This window comes from Dermacentor andersoni, chromosome 5, assembly GCF_023375885.2.
Source record: "Dermacentor andersoni chromosome 5, qqDerAnde1_hic_scaffold, whole genome shotgun sequence".
In the NCBI taxonomy this organism is placed as follows: domain Eukaryota; kingdom Metazoa; phylum Arthropoda; class Arachnida; order Ixodida; family Ixodidae; genus Dermacentor; species Dermacentor andersoni.
Window position 1 is genome coordinate 160106225 of NC_092818.1, and position 18083 is coordinate 160124307.

General features: G+C 44.5%; 1 protein-coding gene across 1 annotated transcript in view; it reads left to right on the top strand.

Moving 5' to 3' along the window:
- Nucleotides 1–18083, top strand: part of LOC126532158 (cytochrome P450 3A8-like) — a 39544-nt gene that overhangs the window by 6066 nt on the left and 15395 nt on the right. Inside the window, exons 5-11 of the mRNA XM_072288448.1 lie at nt 2371–4349; nt 8789–8858; nt 9342–9438; nt 10809–10861; nt 12013–12109; nt 12702–12818; nt 14548–14636. Of these exons, the coding sequence (XP_072144549.1) occupies nt 12074–12109; nt 12702–12818; nt 14548–14636 (242 nt within the window). The 5' untranslated portion in view covers nt 2371–4349; nt 8789–8858; nt 9342–9438; nt 10809–10861; nt 12013–12073. The remainder of the gene's footprint in view (nt 1–2370; nt 4350–8788; nt 8859–9341; nt 9439–10808; nt 10862–12012; nt 12110–12701; nt 12819–14547; nt 14637–18083) is intronic.

Consider the following 18083-nt stretch of genomic DNA (forward strand, 5'->3'; position numbering starts at 1 on the left):
TTCGTTAAGTTGGTATAGCAACGCAACAACAGTGATCGTAATAAGTTTGTCTGTCTTGTTCTGTTTCGTTCTTAATACGCCATGATGGCTCAACAGCTATGGAGCCCACGCTAAGGAATGTTATTAAACAAGACCTGTCTCTCTAGAGATATCTTTAAACATGATGCCATCATAAGTGTGAGTCAGAAAAAAGAAAGTTTTTTAAAAGCCGTGTACCAAACACGAAGTTTAATTTAGCGGCACAAGGCTTTTCAACGGGTTTGTCACCATGACATTTACCGACGGAACCTTAGGAGTACACCACGGGAATAAACAGGACGTTCCCCGACATGTGACTAAGTCATTCCACTGCATGCACGTACGTCGCACTCTCCATTATAGACCCTCTTCTCGAGACACCATTAGTGGGTACATCGTTATGTGTCCGCTCTCCTAGTGTCACGAGGCTATCTCGTATTATAGGCTGCAGGCTGCACTAGTGCTAAAGCCGTCAAGGTAACATCCTTCAAAAGCCGCTGACGGTGAAACGCACGAAGGGTAAACAACCTAGAAAGGACCTTCCAGCCCAGTGCGCTCGTGCCTGCTTCAGCACATGTTTTCATTCAAGCGTAAGCGGTAGTGAGCGGTAGAGGACGTGAGCAACATTTCAAATTAAACCAAGACGCATTTCAGAGTCGCGAGGAGAGCCATCGGCTTACAGGATCTTTACCTTCTTTAGTAGCATCAAATACTGTCAATTGAAAAGTACAGGGCTCAGCGAATGAAACGCGATACTCTGAGCGGATGGCGGTAAGCGTTTCGCACCGCCGATGAGCGTTGGCGGATCGCTCGGCGGTTGAATACAGTGAAAATCCCCCCCCCCCCCCCCCGTTTTCTACAGATTTTTATTAATTGTACAGTTCTTCCTCCTACCCATCGCACTCAAAGGCGCTCGCACTATATGGAGTGCACGCATCCCTTGCATTTGCCATACACATTCGATCGTCAGTGCCAGTTTTGAATATTGACTTGCTGGTGGAGCGTCAAATAAGGAATTTTATTGAGTTGTGGCTTCAGTGGGAAAGGCATAAACGACAAAGCGAGTGTTAGAGCTGAAGCTGGAGGTGCACGTGCTGGACGGAGGGATCAGATGCAGACATAGAATGCAGTTCATTTTGAGCGATTCCATTTTACTTGGAAGCCGCAATAGAAATTCTGCTCCCAGCATTGAGCACCACCCGATAAAGCTACACGACGTAAAACGGAGGCGGTAAGAGAGAGAGAGAGAGAGAGAGCGAGAGAGAAAGGCAAAGGTATGTCAGGGAGGTTAACCAAACGAATATCTCCGGATGGCTGCCCGGCATTGGGGAGGGGGGGAAAGGGGTGCGAAAGATGAGAGAAAATAATGAAGAAAAAATAATACAGAACTTTCTCGGTGGGCTTTGCCGCACAGTCTGCAAAGGCGTTACGTGGTTATACACAGTATCAACGTCCCACTAGTACATACCACGTAACACAGTGCACAGTCAAGTTGCCACACAGTTCACTATCTCATAACGCACCAGCGACTTCATTGCGACTCGCGCTGATTCTCGTGTAGGCAAGTTTCGAAGATAACTTAAAAGATTACAGTATGAATGATGCGAAGTACGTACTTTACGTAACTAAGTGTATTCGGTCTTTGTAAACTCGTCTGCAAAACTGCGAAATTCCATACGTATTCTCGAATAATTCTCAGTACATTTCTTTAATTATCCAACTAAACATGTTTGTATTTTGTGGCTTACTATCTGGTCATCTTCTCTGGCTTCCGGCACTGATGTGCAGAACGTTGCCGTTCGTGCTCTCTGACCACAAAGAGTGTTTTTCAGCACATATTCTGATTTCAGTTTGTTCACTATTTGTTGAGTAGCTGGCACCGCCTAAACGCGCCAAGATCTCCCTCAAAACAATGCCATTCTAACAAACAGAAATATGGAGCCGTATCAAAATATCAAAACATAAGCTAAACTAAGAAAGAAAAAAGGAAGGAGGGACCAGTGGGTGCTGTATAGACAAAGACTTCAAACAGAGAATGAGACATCAAATCATCGCTCAGAAGTCATATCAAACTCAGCAAGTGCTATGCATAGTTCCATTCCAAACTTCATAGTAAAGACGACATTGAACAATGAACATAAATGTGCGCACTATTACAACAAGAGGAATTTCGCTCAAGCTTAAATTGCTCCACGTTCATCCTCATGCGGTATTCTGACGCACTTCTATTTCATCTCACCCGTCCTTCTTCGATAGACCACACGCTGATACGCTGTTTGCTAAGTGCAAGAAATGGCATCATTTCGCTATTTACCTTATTTGTTGGATTTTCTTTTTCTCTTGCCAACACAGGAAAGCGAGACGCCAGCTTGACTTCACTGAGGTGAACCACCACAGGGCTAGTGGATGGATACGTTTGCATAACTATTCGCTTACCCATCGTCCCGCAAATATCGCATTATTTCTTACTGGATGCAATCAAGAAGCCCGGATGCTTGAGTGCACAACGGGATGCTTACCGCACGGGTCATTAGACGACACGGACCTTGCAGAGATGCCCATTGCGCATCAATGCGCGGCAAAGATAAGTTGATCCGGCACTTCAGTAAATATGTTCTGTCGGTGGAAACGGTATATAGGAGGTTGTCTAGTTAAGAGGAAAGTGTCTTGCAGAAAGACAATATACTCTAGATACGCCACACAAGTTACGCGCTACAGGACTTTCAGGGCTTTGTCACTCAAGCGGAAAAAAAAAAATTCGGGGTTTTACGCGCCAAAACTACGATATAATTATGTGGCACGCCGTAGTCGGAGACTCGGGATTAATTTTGACCACCTGAGGTTCCTTAAGGGGCACACAAATTGTCCCCACCGAAATGGGGCCGCCGCGGCTGGGATTTGATCGCGCTCCTCGGGGCTTAGCATGGCAGCGCCGAAGCGACTATATATACGCCACCACGACGGGTTCGCTCGAGTCATAATGAATCGCGATGACAGCGCGGAAAATTGTGCATTACACGATGTGCTTTAGGAGCGACTGATTGATGATTAAGCACCATGCGCAGCAGGAACTAAGATAAGTTTTACAGCAATGCATAACTCTCAGCGGTGGAGCTTATGATATCCACGGTGATAATATGTGAATGGAAATAATGAGCTAAAATTCACTGTTTATATTCTCTATTTCCGCTTTTAAAAGGCTTGTCGCCGTTGCAAAAGTGAAGTTACGCAATGCTCAAGATGTATCGCTTTTATAAAAATTATTTTTTAAAAGTAAGTCTAGAAGACGTGCAGCGAAACACAGATTTAAGTTTCAGTATCCTAATTTGTGGTTGTGTGTGTTTAATAATTTCTATGAGTGTTCTATGAGACATCCGATATAGGTAAGCACTAAATAATAAAAAAAATTCTTGAAGTTTACCAAAGAAAATAGAAGCGAGAAGAATTTCAGTATGTTAACCACATAGTCCAGCTGTATGTAGGTGCGTGGTATAGCAACGCTTCATTTGTACGTTATTTCATCACACTCTTTGCTCTTTGACCATGATAGCTTGCGCTTGAAAAATGAAGACCTGCCTTTTAACAAAGGTATCTCCTGTCCTAGGCGATTCTCACGTAGTATCACACGGTACAGTACTATAGCTTCAACTGCCCGAAAGCACCCTTACTTTTTTTTTTATTAGAAAGGCATTAAAAATCCACTGCCTCTGTCCTCTGTTAACTGGTGCGATCATATTTGCTTGTGCTTTCAGCCTGCTTCGATACCCGTCGAAAGTAAAGGCTGTCATATGGTCGAAAAAGAGAACGAGACAATATGGAAAAAAGAAGGTGTAAATCAAGGATATTTCCACACGTTGCATGCCGCGCACGTTTCACCCAGTGGCACGTAAACATTAGGCACGTGCCGATTCCACTGTGGGCGGGAGGCGACCTTGACGACTCGACTTTCGCATTATACGGGCTCCACTCGTTCAGCCGCGATTCCCCCTCCCTTCTGGTTCCTCTCTCCAGAGAGACAGAGAGAGCTTCGTACCCAAGGCAACGCCCGCGCATTCTCCGGCCGACGTTGCCTTCGCTGCCACTTTACGTAGCAGCGAGCGCGGCTGAACTAACGCCTCGCGAAGACGGAGCTCGGCCGTCGACGAGCGACAACGACGCGCTTTCACCGGACAGCGAGCGGACCGTTCGGCGTGCAGGGGGCGCTGGGAACACCCCTGTGTATGGTAGTGCGCTCCCTGAGGCATCACGAATAGCGGATTGACCATGGCGACCTTCCTGGGATTACCGGATTGGATTATCTTCGCGGCGACGGTCTGTGTCCTCTTATATCTGTGAGTATATTCTTTCACTTTGCGATCCGTGACATGCTACGCATCGTCTTGGCAGTCAGAGGGGGCTGCGTGCCAAGGGGCGGGTAGCTAATTAAATTAAGGATAGATGAGAGGAAGGCACAAGAAAGGGTGCAAACGTACGCAGCACATTCAATGGTTGTGTGTTCGAGGTGCATGCGTACATGTATATCCGCATAGGAACGCATGATAAAAAAAATTTACATCGTCCTCTCAGTTAAACATAACTCGCTCTCTCTCTTTTGCGTCACTGACAGAAGGCGCCTTTAAATGGCAAGGTTTCCACTGGTGCTGCAGAAGTCGCCGGACGCTTTTTTTCTCGCCACGAGAAATTGGATTTAAGGCAAAAGTGTTAAGTTCCTCTTACCAGCGATGGCCTTGAAAAAAAAGAACGCGTCGTCTGGTCTAATGTTACAAAAGCTTTCATCAGAAGCAATGACTCATATCCCCTAAGGAAGCAAAAGATGCAATGGCTCATCCCTCTCGTAATACTGAGGCTATACAAGTACGCGTCAAAGCGAAGTGTACAGTGAGCACATTGATTTAATCCCGCACAAAACGTACAGAAACCCAGCGTCTAGTTGAGTGGTACAAAAAAAAAAAAACCACGTGACTTTCTCGATGGCTCATACCCCTGTAAGCAATGGCTCATACCCCCGAAGAAAGCGAAACATGCAATGGCTAATACCCTCGTAAGGCTGAGACTACAAGCGGTTGCTCAAGCGGTCAGCAAAGTGAAGCCACACCATCGAACTTTGGAATAACCTGAAAGTGTCCTTGCGTGAATGGCCTCATGGTCTATTTGCTATTCAGTTGACCAATTATGTTTGCTAAACTTTATTTGTTTTTAAGGCCTACGTACTCACTCATGCGAGGTCTTGCTTACTAAAGATGGCAGTATTTCTAAATAAACAAATGATAAGCGAACAGCGCGTACCTCCATTGAAATCACCCATATAACACACAGAACAGCATACGTTTCAATCACCTATAACGAGAGGACGCAACGTAAAGCCGAAGAGAGACGTCGTTGGCAACAGTCTGACTCCGCTGTACGCGCGCGCAAAGCCGCAGCTAAGCGTCGAAAGCGAGCCGAAGAAGGTGAACGGCGAAATCAGCAACACGACGATGCGAGTCTTGCGCATTGCCAAGTGGGCAGCAAGATTTCGCCTTCACGTGTTACAGGAGTTTAGCATGCTGCCGAATTTTGTTTGTTTCGTTGTAGTTGCTCTGCTATTTATTCGCTGGAAAACGAAAGCCAAAAATCTTTTTTTTTCCACAACTCCTCCTGTGTAAGTGGCAAGCAGAGGCATCAAGAGGTAACCTGAGGTTACAATGAAGCGGGCGCGGGCGGCGTTGTATCTCCCGGGCATCCAAGCGGCAGCGGGGGAAGCAGAGTGATCCATCGGTTCGGGCCGCCGAGGCCGGATCGTGCCATATAACGTTACGCCTCACTTCCCTGCCGATAGGTTGTACATTCTGGAGAGTCTTGCGAAGCAATATTGACAAAAAAGTAAGGTAATGGAAAAGCAGAAGAATATAAGGTCGCTATCCAGGGTGTCCCAGAGTTCAAAATATGCTGACGCAATCTTAAGACGACGCGACGAAACGCATGTGGCTGACTATTGCATGTAGTAAGTCCCGCTATTTTTTATATTCTGCCTGATTACATAAGTGATGAAGATTAATTAACCAACGTCTGAAGCAACGAAGTTAGGAAAGAAATTCCAATTAGAAAGTTAAAGAGCGCTTTGCAAAACGTGCGATTAAGCAGTTTCTAACTTTCTATCTATTAGGCATTAGTGTTTTCCCGCTTTTTTCAGATGCCCGAAAAGTGCAAAAAAGAAAAAAAAATCTATACCACGTGACATGAATGCTCACGCGTAGGGATCGCAGCGCAACGAACATAGCATCTAGCAGGGCGTGCTGACGCTTAAAAGGCCACAGGGCAGCGACATAGGCGTTGGCTGTGCTTCCCTAGCGGCGGCTCATGATAGCGATAAGCAGGCGACGCGGCAGCAAATCCGGCTAAATCCTTTGCGCGCTTGTACGCGGAGCGTTTAGCAGCGCTGAAGTCACGGTGCGCAAGCGGGCATGTCACGTGGTATCTTTATTTTTATTTTGCGGGCATCTGCAGTAAGAGGAAAAAAACACTAATGCCTAATAGATGGAAAGTTCGGAACTGTTTAGGTGAACGTTTCTCAAAGCGCTCTACAACTTTCTAATATGGTTTCTTTGCCTAACTTCGTTGCTTCCGAAGTTGCAATGGTTAGTTAGTCCTGACTAATTATGCAATTAAGCAGAATAAAAAACAATGTGTGAATTACTCCGTACCATAGTCAGCGGCTTGTATTTGGTCGCGTCGTCTCAGAGTGGATCGGCATATTTTTAAGCTCTCCATGGCTAAAGTTAGCCTGGACACCCTGTATACGTAGTACAAGTAATGAGAACAGGAAGAACAAGTGAAACAAAAAAGCAAGGAGGCCTGGAGAAATCAGAAGCCTAACATGACTTTACTTAAGATATCGCTATTGAAGCCGACCAAATTCAAAACTAGGAAAAAAAAAGATTGGAGGACGCTTAAGCTTCGATCGTCCTTAAGAGTGCAATGCGATAGGATTTAAAGATCCCTGACCGCTTCTCGCGGTTCCCGGTAAGTGCAGCTTATGTAACATTAACGTATACCGCGAAGCACTGACGGCGAACGGTATGTTCGCAGGCGAGCTTTCTGGCAGAAACGCGGCTTCTTGCGTGGGCCGATCCTGGAGGTTGTGCACAGAAGCGCCAAAATAATATCATCATTTCGAGGTTTCTGCTATTGTTTCGCACTTTTAATGCTTAATTCTGGAAAGGTTTTACATGAAAGGCATGCGCTGTCGGTGTGTAGTTTCATGACAGTTGTTCGTGGGCTGTCATTCTCCAAATTCCGAGAAATAACTTTGTCAAGAATGTAAGACATGGTATGAGCAACTTTAGTGACAGAATGGCGTGGCAATAAAGCCTGAATATACCGCATGTACATATACCTAAATATATACGGCACTTTTCGCTCACGGACAACTCCGTCTACGCCGACACCGGATTTGCTGCGACATGGGGCTTTTAACGCTATCAATTTCAAATATCGCCCCTTACCAACTCGCCTAAATGCGTAGTTTACTCGAAAAGAAGGTGCACGGAAAGGTACGACTCACCCCTTAATCTATTTATTCCAAAACGTGTCCTATGCGCGAGACCTAAACCGCATCGACTCCTCATTGGCTGTATTGTCGTGCTACTGAAAACAAGGTAACGGGTTTGCTACCCAGCAACGGCTGTTAAATTCTGGTAAGGCCAACCCCAACAATATTTACCCACGTACGCCTTGAGAGCCCACCCATGTGAGACTACCTCTGTACTGTGCTCGTACTGTGTTTCCTTCACACCGTCCGCCGTTGTTTTTCTCGCCTGTTACCACTATGAATGCTCACCAACTTGCCCACCTTTCTACTTTATTACTTCTACTACTCTCCCGGCCCATACCGAGTCTTCGAAAGAGGAAATAAAAGGTGTCCTTTCACACAATAAATGCTTCGGGTAGTCGACAAATTCGACTTCGCTCTGCCATCTGCTAGCCGTTTGGTTAGGTCAAATGGTAGAGCGGCTGCCTCCGAAAGGCGGTGGTGCCCGGTTCAAGTCCCGGATCAATTTTTCTTCAACTACGAAGCTTTTCTTTGTAGCAATTGCTGCGATTGGGTGGATACAATACACGTATTTCGCTCGGCCTTGAGTGATTGGCAAGGCGGCCACAGCTGCGTGTCTTACCAAACCGTGACTGCTTGATGACGCCGTTAACCTGCTAACATTTCGTCACGCGAACGTCAGCTTTGCCGTCACATGACGCGGAGAATCAACAATAAGGTGGTTCCCACGAATCAGCAATTTTGTCCCTCGTTTCATAAACACACTGCTTCAAACTCCCAGCGGCGTTTCACTGATGTGCCAACGTGGCCACTGTCTAAACTTCCAAATTGTTAACACAAACTTCTGGGGCCAAAGTCACTAAGATTATTGTTCGTAAGTGCTCTTTGTCATTGGCAGGCCACCTTCGCTAATAAAATGTCCTGCTCCAGGATTGGCCGGAATTGGTTCTTAGGAACAATTACAGTTTAAGAGCTTTTTATGAATACCGGCCCTGATGAAGAGAGCGCTTTCTGCACGATTTGTTACTGCGCAGTTCATTTATGGAATTTCTGTGCTAGCTGCTGCAAGGTGTCATGATACACCTTTCAGCTTAATATACCTGTCGTAGAAAAGAGTTTACTTAAAGGTAACTCTAATAACATCTTCGAAATATATGAATTAAAGTGGTCGACAGTCGGCAGGGAGTTATTAGCCAGCTGATGCATTATAAAAATTATTTGTATACATTTGCTTGACAGTCGACAAGTTCTACATTGACGATACCATTACATGCCGGTATAAGAGCAGATCATCAGGACGGACTATAAGGTACTTTCATCTAAAAGGTCGTTTACCACCTGTCACCAGTGTCCTTACAGCATGTTATTAAAGCGCCTAATGACAGCTCATAAACTCAATGCTCACTATCAATTGGTTCTACAAACATTAATCTGTTTTGCAATGTACTTTTCGCTAGAAATTTCAAGTTATATATTGTGCTTCTAAAGCCCTGAAGCAGGAGTTATTATGGATGCTGAGACGAGAGAAAAATATAAATCGCGCTTGTGGACGACGTCGCTATTAGCGATGTATGCGTGAGGCTGTGCGTGTACTGCATGGGCATGTGTGGAATGAGTACGCATGCGATGCCAGTAGGTTGTAAATACTTCTTGCAAGCAATTCTGTGGCACGGGAATAATATTAAAACAAAAAAAAATAAACAGTCTCAGTGTAAAGACGTCATTTTTGAGGTTGCGCTCTTTACGCAAATACCAAACGCCAGAGCAACGGTTATTTGTCCAACCTTCGCAGGTATGCATATCGGAATCGCAACTACTGGAAGAACCAAAATGTCACGTCAGAGCCATTTGCCCTCATATTTGGTCCCACTTTGAAGCTCATGTTCCAGGTAAGCTATTATTTACAATTATTACATATTATTGTTACAACTCTGCCATGTAACTACGTAGTAAAATAAATAAACTTCAGAGTTCGAACTTCGATATGCTCATATCTGCCCGGAAATTCTTTGTTTCAAGAAGTCGCATACCCGGCAGCTCATTAAGCTTTCAGATCACATACAGTACAACTCACCAAGCATTATGACTTGAGGCAACCCTTCATTGCGAAAAAGAAAAAAAAAAAGAAAAATAGAAGAGAAAAGCTCAGTGGCTATCAAATATAATGATGTTCCAACAAAACGTTGTTATTATTGGCCATTTTCTTGTTTTGTATAATACGTGTTTGTTCTTCATAGCGACACTTCACAATGTTACAGTATGTACCGGCCTGCTTGATATTTAAACTGCTTGCAGTTTGTTTGTAAAGAAATAAGTGCATAAATTCAAGCATAATGATAACTTATATGCTTAAGCAGCATCATGAAGTGTGCTCCTGAAACCTGTGACGAAAGATTTTTTTTCTGTAATAGCCTTACCACGAATTTGCGCACCGGAATGAATAGCTTGTGGCCTCCACTTCCCACAACCCCACAAAGTGTTGCACCTCATGGAACCCAGACTATCCTGTTATTCAATGGTGCCTGTAGAAATACGCTGGTTCCTAACCTCAGGCAGAATATAGTTAGGCACATTGGCGATGCAAGTATTGTTGTCTTCTTACCACAGGCTTAGCGCCTGACAACCTAGGCAACTTCGAGTTATGAAGATGGTTTCGCGTTCACACGTCGCCACTACTATTCTGTGTAGTTTTGCATAACAATATGATTTCATGGTTGCCTTCGTCGCATCGTCCTGATTGATGTGATCGTTGTTTCATTATTTTACTCTGGTGATCTAGGAAATGTTAGCGCCATTTGTCGTCGGGCCTTCAAGTCATAACTGGTCGTCAGACTATGAAACGGAAACGAGATGATAGAAAAGATCAAGCAGCAAGAGAACGAAAAAATACCCTTAACGAAAAGGGTGTCTGGAAAATAATCACATAGACCATAACGAAAGAGTATAAAGATTGAGGGACTCATATTTAATGCGGTGTATGAATTCACGGTGCTAAAATTATATCAAGCTTTGAAAGATTCATTTTCCGAATAAAGTACCGAGTGATATAGCTGAGTTATGAGCAGCCATGCTACAGTTATACGGAGGAGTGACGTTTGCTTTTGAAGGCCACAATTGCCGTGATTAAAATAATCCATGTGATATGATGCGCCACAAATCCATTCTTCATTTAAGTTTGTCGTGCTGTATTTTCATTCATTACATGAACTGACGCATTCTATATTGTTGACCTGGGCTTCAATGCCTTCTTACTTTACAGCCTATTCATACGCTTGATGCCACCCGGTACAACAAGTATGGAAGATTATTCGGGTGAGTGCACTAGTCACAGTTAGGTAATTACCTCTGTCTAGCCAAAAACATGTAGGGCACACGACATTTCAGGAGGCTTATTTGCTTCATTGTATCCAACGTGAACCAGGGCTCGGTAATATTAGAAGCCACAGAAATCTGAATGTAATGATCGTATTATGAAGCAGACGATAGAACAAGTCTTTATTTTTTTAGCTCAGTATGGTAAATGCGCTATTGGCCTCTCAATACCTGGAAGTTCGGTACCGGTAAAACTACTTTAAGCACTGGAAGCTTTAACCACCGTCAGAAGCAGTGTTTCCGATGGGCTGGAGTGCGGTTTCAGTTGTGGACAGTTTAGCGCACCAGTTTGTGATCAATTATTTACTATACTCATGAAGTTCTAGCACAAACAAAATATCATGGTCCTTTTCTACATATACAAATGTGATCTCGGTGTTGGGAAAGAAAGGTGAACCCAGTTGCCTAATTTTCCTTCATGTGGAAAGCCCGCAAGCCATTTCACATCAAAGAAAGTTGAAACTAGTTTACATTCATTTCCGGCTATGGAGAGTATTGCTGCGAAAAAAAACAGTGAAGTTATAGCTGATTAAAAACTTATTGCGGTGATTAGTGAATTAGTAAGTAAATTGCTGAGGTAGACACAACTGAAAACTCTCATCAGCGCATCAAAAAAGCTAGTACTATAGGCTGTACATTCGGTTTCCTGCGCTTAAATTCAAGTTTTTAAGCATGAATATCAGCGTATCAAAAATGATACGTAGGGTTTTGTGGAGCTACGGAGAAAAGTAACGAACCCTGATTTCGTGCTCTGATTGAGCGTGAGAGACGCTTGGCCCTTAATTGTGTGTGCTGACAGGGCAACTAAGAGCGGCCTCCCTCCATCTAAATTTCGTGAAGTATTCGTACTATAACGCAAAAGCGGCTGTCAATTACGCTCAGTCAGGTAACTGACGAAACCGAAACTGCACTATAACCTAACCATGGGCTAAAATGGCAAAGCTCCACAATATTTTTTTTTTTTATTGAGAGCCTAGACATTTGGACAGCTTGGTGCACTAGCATTCAGTTAAATAGACACCCCTGAATAGAACTTTCCTCATTCTGCTCGCGCGATTACATACAAGGGACGACTGGTTAATTGCACGCAGCACCTTTTAGACCGGCAAGAGCATCCTGTTTGTCGCCGAACCCGAACTGGTGAAGCAAGTCATGGTCAAGGATTTTCCTGCACTGCCCAATAGAAGGGTACGTCATGTAGCAGGGCTAAACACACTTCCTCATGAGTGGTGTGATGGAAATATGACGAAAGAAGCTGTGATGTGAATAAGATGATTGCTATTGCAACATAGTTCTCTTTTAAATTGTAGAAACAACCACGTTGCAAAACTGGACATTCTGCGACAAACAAACAAACAAACAAACAAACAAACAAACGGACTGACGGACAGACAGACAGACAGACAGACAGACAGACAGGCAGGCAGACAGACAGACAGACAGACAGACAGACAGACAGACAGACAGACAGACAGACAGACAGACAGACAGACAGACAGACAGACAGACAGACAGACAGACAGACAGAAAAATAAGAAAATAAACAAACAGAAAAAACAAACAAACCAACGAACGAACAAGAAAGAAGAGCTTAGCAGTGTTCGCTCACGGTATATACTGCTCCATTATTCACAATACGATGCCTTCATTTAGGATGCAACGGTTTACTGGTCTATTTACTTTTGCTAAAATTGCCGAAAGTGACACGTGCTCACTTTCTAAAGGGGACAACGAGCAGGCCAAGGAGCCCCTCCTCGCTACCTAATATCTCCTGTTACAGACGTTCAAGTTCACCGACCCCATATTGGACAACATGATGAACATCATTACCGTGGATAGATGGCGAAAGATTCGACCGGCCTCGAGTCCTGCCTTTTCTACTGGAAGGCTGAGAAAGGTGATGAGCGTTGTTGCCTTCGTTATTTTTTTTTAAGCTGTAGATAGACAGCACGTGGTGACAGTGCCATATTATAGAACAGAGACGGTCGAAGACAAGAAATGCGTTTTTTTAAAGCTCCTGCGTACTTAGCGGGACGCTTAAGATGCATAGCCGATGGGAAAGTAAAAACAAAAGAAAAAGTTCACGAAAGGATGGAGACGAAGTGTTCGGCCAATGGGCGAACCAAGAAAATATCACCCTGAGTCAAAGTTTCAAACACATATCTCTTTGTCGAAACATTGGCTTCAAGCTAACACTTTTCTTTGTTCGGTTCGGTTGTTTGGATCACATGAATAAAAAGATAAGAAATTGGAAGCGTGTGCTCACAACGAATGATTGAGAGGTTGGTTAAAGGAGAGTAGCTGCTTGTTTCATATTAATGTTCATTGCATAGAGTTTTATTGCTCCCTGAAGGAATATGCTCGCTTTTCTTTTGGTTAATAGCAGCAAGCCAAGTAATTATTCAACGCCAAATAACATATAAGAAAGTAGTCGCAAGCAGTCTTTTTTACTGCGAGAGTGTGGATCTGTACTGATCATACTGCACAAGGCTCGATGTCAAGAATGTGTTCAGCAGTAGAAAAAAAGAACTGCTTTTAGTGGTTAAGGGAGGCTACATCGTTTACGAATATTTGGGTATTATAACTTCTGTCTATAGTGTTGAAAATTAAAAAAGGAAAAGAAAGAAAAGAAAAGGGAACACATTAAAAGGCATGTTAGGAAGACAGTAATGATCCATAAAGTGTGGAAAAATACTTTGTTTGTTCTTCTGGAGGTAGAAAAACAAGAGGCATTGAAACAGCAACCATCTTTTACAGTGGCATATGGTATCAAAACATAGTAGCTCGCCTTAAAATATCGATTATGATAAATACAATAATAGGCAGGTGCATGAGAAACAGCTTGGTGAACGGCACGATAACGAATGTTAAGCCGTGAGAACCCTTGCTTTGGGATTAACGTGTCCATCTTTCACCATAGTATAGATTTGACTGACCATGTCTGTTTCTTGGGGATGATTTCGAAGACACACTCATTTTATTGTTCGAGCATACTAGCCATAAAGATAGTTGGAAGAGGCTGCAACACAGCACAGTCGAGATAAATTCTGAAGAAGTGCGGAGCCATGATCGATGTTGCGTGGAACTGCAATAGTACATCATGAAGCCGTGCTCAAATGTACCAGTGCACTCACATTGTCGTACAAACATTTTCCACCAATTACTGTCTTTTTTTTTCAGTAAGATAATTGTGTTTTATCTGTTTTTGTACCTTTTAAGAGGTATTAAGGCACAGAACATCGTCAGAAAATAGCAACATGATAGTTAAAGGTGTATGCATTCGTTGGAAAACGCAGGTGTCCTACTTTAGTGGCTTGTAGCAAGAAAATATTCCTAAGCATAATTAGCGCTAAGAACACACACACACAGGAAAATAGTACGAACACAAGTAACGTATGCAGCAATATCACACGATGACGCTTGCACATCAAAGACGGTTGCTAAGTATTCCCATTCAGAAGCGTGCCTTAAAACAGACGGCGCAAGTGAGCAGCGTATTGAGGGGTATTTTCCCTCCACCATTACGCAACACAAAGTAGCCCAAGAACTAGTACTCCTTGAGCAAATATGGCGCCTAAGTTGTCATAGAGACATGATGTATGATTGGCATCGACAAATTAACGCAGATGAATTGCTTGATTGAGGACTGCGCAGCGGTGACAGCAGAACACCTGAAAGAGGCGGCGGCAAAGGAGGAGGACATCGACATCAAACAGTGAGTGCCCGCGTGTGCTTTCCGAAAGAAGGAATATCATTCACAAAGTAGCTCCTATACGCTCGTTTTCTCAAAGACATCGGGAATATCGGCCAAGGATTTTACTTTCGGCAGGAAACAACAGGGAAGCCAGCGAAATAGGATGGTTCATAATATCAACAGAAAGGTTACCGAGTAATCGCTCTTGATAACACCAGGAAAAGCGTAGAGAGTGTGGTAAAAGATGCGATAGACAATTTACAACGTTCACCACTTTCGTACGTGTCTCGCCTCGTATCGTACGTACGTGTCTTGCCATACAGGTTCTCGTTAATGTGCGTTGTTTTACAAGAAAGTGTCATGGTACACTGTGTGATTATCTGGTTTGGCATAAGTGTACAGCTGTGTATCTTCCCGCCTAAATCACACGTATATACACAGACCACTACCATGGTAGGTACTGCATTTCTTTTTCCGACAGTGAAACAGATGGACAACCTTTAGAATTATTGCTTCTGCTCATTTAAAACGACTCTTCAATCGAAGCAAGAAATCCTGTTCCTATCGCGGTAGCAGCCTGTGACGGATGATGATGCTGAAGAGTAATCTATGTTATGACGGTAGCTCTGTTTTCCAGCTTTTTTTTTTTTGTTGCACTATCGTAAATATGTTTAACCATGTGCAGTGAACAATCAGTTGTTAGTAGCGCTGTGTCTTAGTCCCCTTCTGTCGTCCTGCATGCTCTCTTTCGCTTTACCTCAAATTACGCAGTACCAAATCCAACCAGTCTGTCCTTTTGAACGTACGGTAACAATGCTTCGTCCGATGCGCACTTCAAGAAAAATAAGATTGCTAGCTTTTGAAATTTCCGCGCTGTTAGTCGCGCGTGGTGCCTAAGGAGGTCTGAAATAAATCACTGGAACGGAAGTAATGTCCCGGAAGTGAAGCCATACCGCCGCCGTCTGAGGAGGCACTGGATAAAACATTGGCTTATAGTGAAGGAAAAGAAGCGCTTTTCTCACATTCATCGCAAGCTTAACATGGCTCATTTTGTCTTACACACACACTTCCCCTCTTCCGATAAGAAACTGCGGGAACTTCCCTCCAGCAATTTTTTAAAACATCCTTGTAAACTTGCCGGCCTCAAAGTCACTCGTTTTATTCATTGCGACGAATTCGAAGTGTCTGCGATCAAGGACGCTATTTTCTAGCTCAGCTACTTTCCACTGATTTCTGCGCACATATTTGGAGAGCTGCCGTGGTTCGTGGCGCGCATGCAAGTTGACGTTCCCGTGCCTCTGCCGGTGATGGCGACTTCAGCGACGGCAGCGTCTAGGAAGCGTACCGGCCTCCAGAGCAATACCGACGGCGATAACACCAGTGTCTACTCGCTCAGCAGTGAGGACTTCTCCAATGACGCCTTCGAGCTTATGCGCAGCCGCAAGGCGAAACCGAAGACACACCACCAGGGCATCCATGTCTTCGAGCACATCAACGGTAAGACCAACTCGGAATGCCGCAGGCATTACTATTCTATATGTACCAGAACTCGATACCGACAACCTGAGGCAACTCAACAGACAGTTTGTCTTGGTGCAACTTGAAGCAGTGACACCATATGAAATCACAGACGTTGCAGTCAACCCACGAAAAAAATGTGTTCGCTAGTGACGTCAAAGATGAGGCTGCGCTGAGAAATTTGAGTAAAGTTACAGAACTTTACGGAGTGAAGGTCCGCTCGTATATTTGGACAGTGAAACCACTGCTGGGGTGATGTACGAAGTGGACGTCTGCACCTCCAGCGTTCACTTGCCGATTCTAGTGAAGCCTGCCGTTCATGGCGTCGCCATAATCCATGTGTATCGTCTAGGCACGTCCCGCTGTGTGAAAATAATTATCAAGGGCGAGACTCTCCATTCGCATGTCAAGGTGGTTCACTTTAGGCGCTCTTTGTGTACATTCATTTCAAAGCCACTCCAATGCCGCAATTGTATGAGGCTGGGACACGTGCGCGCCGTGTGCGAGAACACGATCTGAAGTAGTAGCTTAGCGCGAATAAAACCACAGAAACAAGAAAGACGGACAACGCGAGAGTGTACTCACGTTGCAGCGAGTTTCACGCTGCAGACTCTTGTGCAGCCACAGTTCTCAAATGAACAGTTGTGTTGGGTACCATGATGCTTCCTCGAGAAACTGCTCCAAAATGAAGAAGGAAAAGGTGGTCTCGAAGCAGATGGCGAGAGGCCGCTCGTCTCGAAGGGAAGCTGTTGCGGTCGTTAGAAAGCGACGCTCCCGGCGCCGTCGGACTTCAAAGAACGCTGATGCCTCTGTGAAAAGTACGCGCCATCCGACAACACCTCCTCCTTTGCCCCCTAGGACTGGCGGAATCGAATCCAAATCTGACAAGGTCATGGCGGAGATCAATACAACTTAGTCCGTACTACTACACCTACAGTCAAAGTCAGAGCCACAGCGGAAGTCACTAAGAAAGCCGCAGCCGATGCCACAGCCAATGCCACAGATGGAGCCGGAGCCAAGTCAAGTGATACAGCTGCGCACCGCTGGAGAGTGCACAGCACGGGTTCCTGACAAATTGCCCGAAGAAGACCGGCAAGTGGTTATGACGCTCCGGTTTCTGATGAATACTTTTCGAAAGCTGTTGGATAACCTGCACACTCCGTCAGCGCGAAGTGCAGTGCAAGTGTTGGATGCTCTCAATTGAGTACTTGCAAGTCTTGAGCAGGCATCATAGCTCACCCGCAGCATTCTATTCGCACTGAAGACAAAAAGGCTGGGTTTTACCTTAACGATATAATGCCACCTACTGCAACGTGGTGCTGACGACCAGTGGCTCCTCGGTCTTCACAGGTGACTTAAACGTGCATCACCAGCTATGAGGAAGCACTAAGATTGGCCTCAGACCGCAGAATGACGGCAGCCAAATGTATCGGCGGGGCCCTTGCTTGCAGTTGAATGATTTCAAGGCGCTTTGTTGCGTGCACACAGTGTTTCCTCTATCCCGCTTTCCTCTTTCCGTTCTTCCTTTCCCTTCCCGAAGTGGAGGGTAGCAAACCGGACGCTCGTCCGGTCGACCTCCCTGTCTTTCCTCTCTTTGCTTTCTTTCTCTACGCATTGTGTCATGTTTATATCTCGTATATTAACATACATTACAAAACAGATGACTTGTAAAACTCACCGCCCAACGTTACCTCTTTGCGGCAGCCTTGTACAAGTGCATACGGAACACCGATGCACCTTTAACCTTATATTGTGCCACCCGAGCCTTAGGGTGTCTAGTTTCATATTCAAGATACATAGTTGCTATAAAATATGCAGTACTTCATCAACGCAAAAACAGATAGATGTGTGTTAGTTCAGACGTAGGGGATTACAATTTGCTCTAAATCTAGAAGTGTTTATAGTATGATCGGATTGTTCCTTTATAATATATCTACGCTCTAGCCTCAT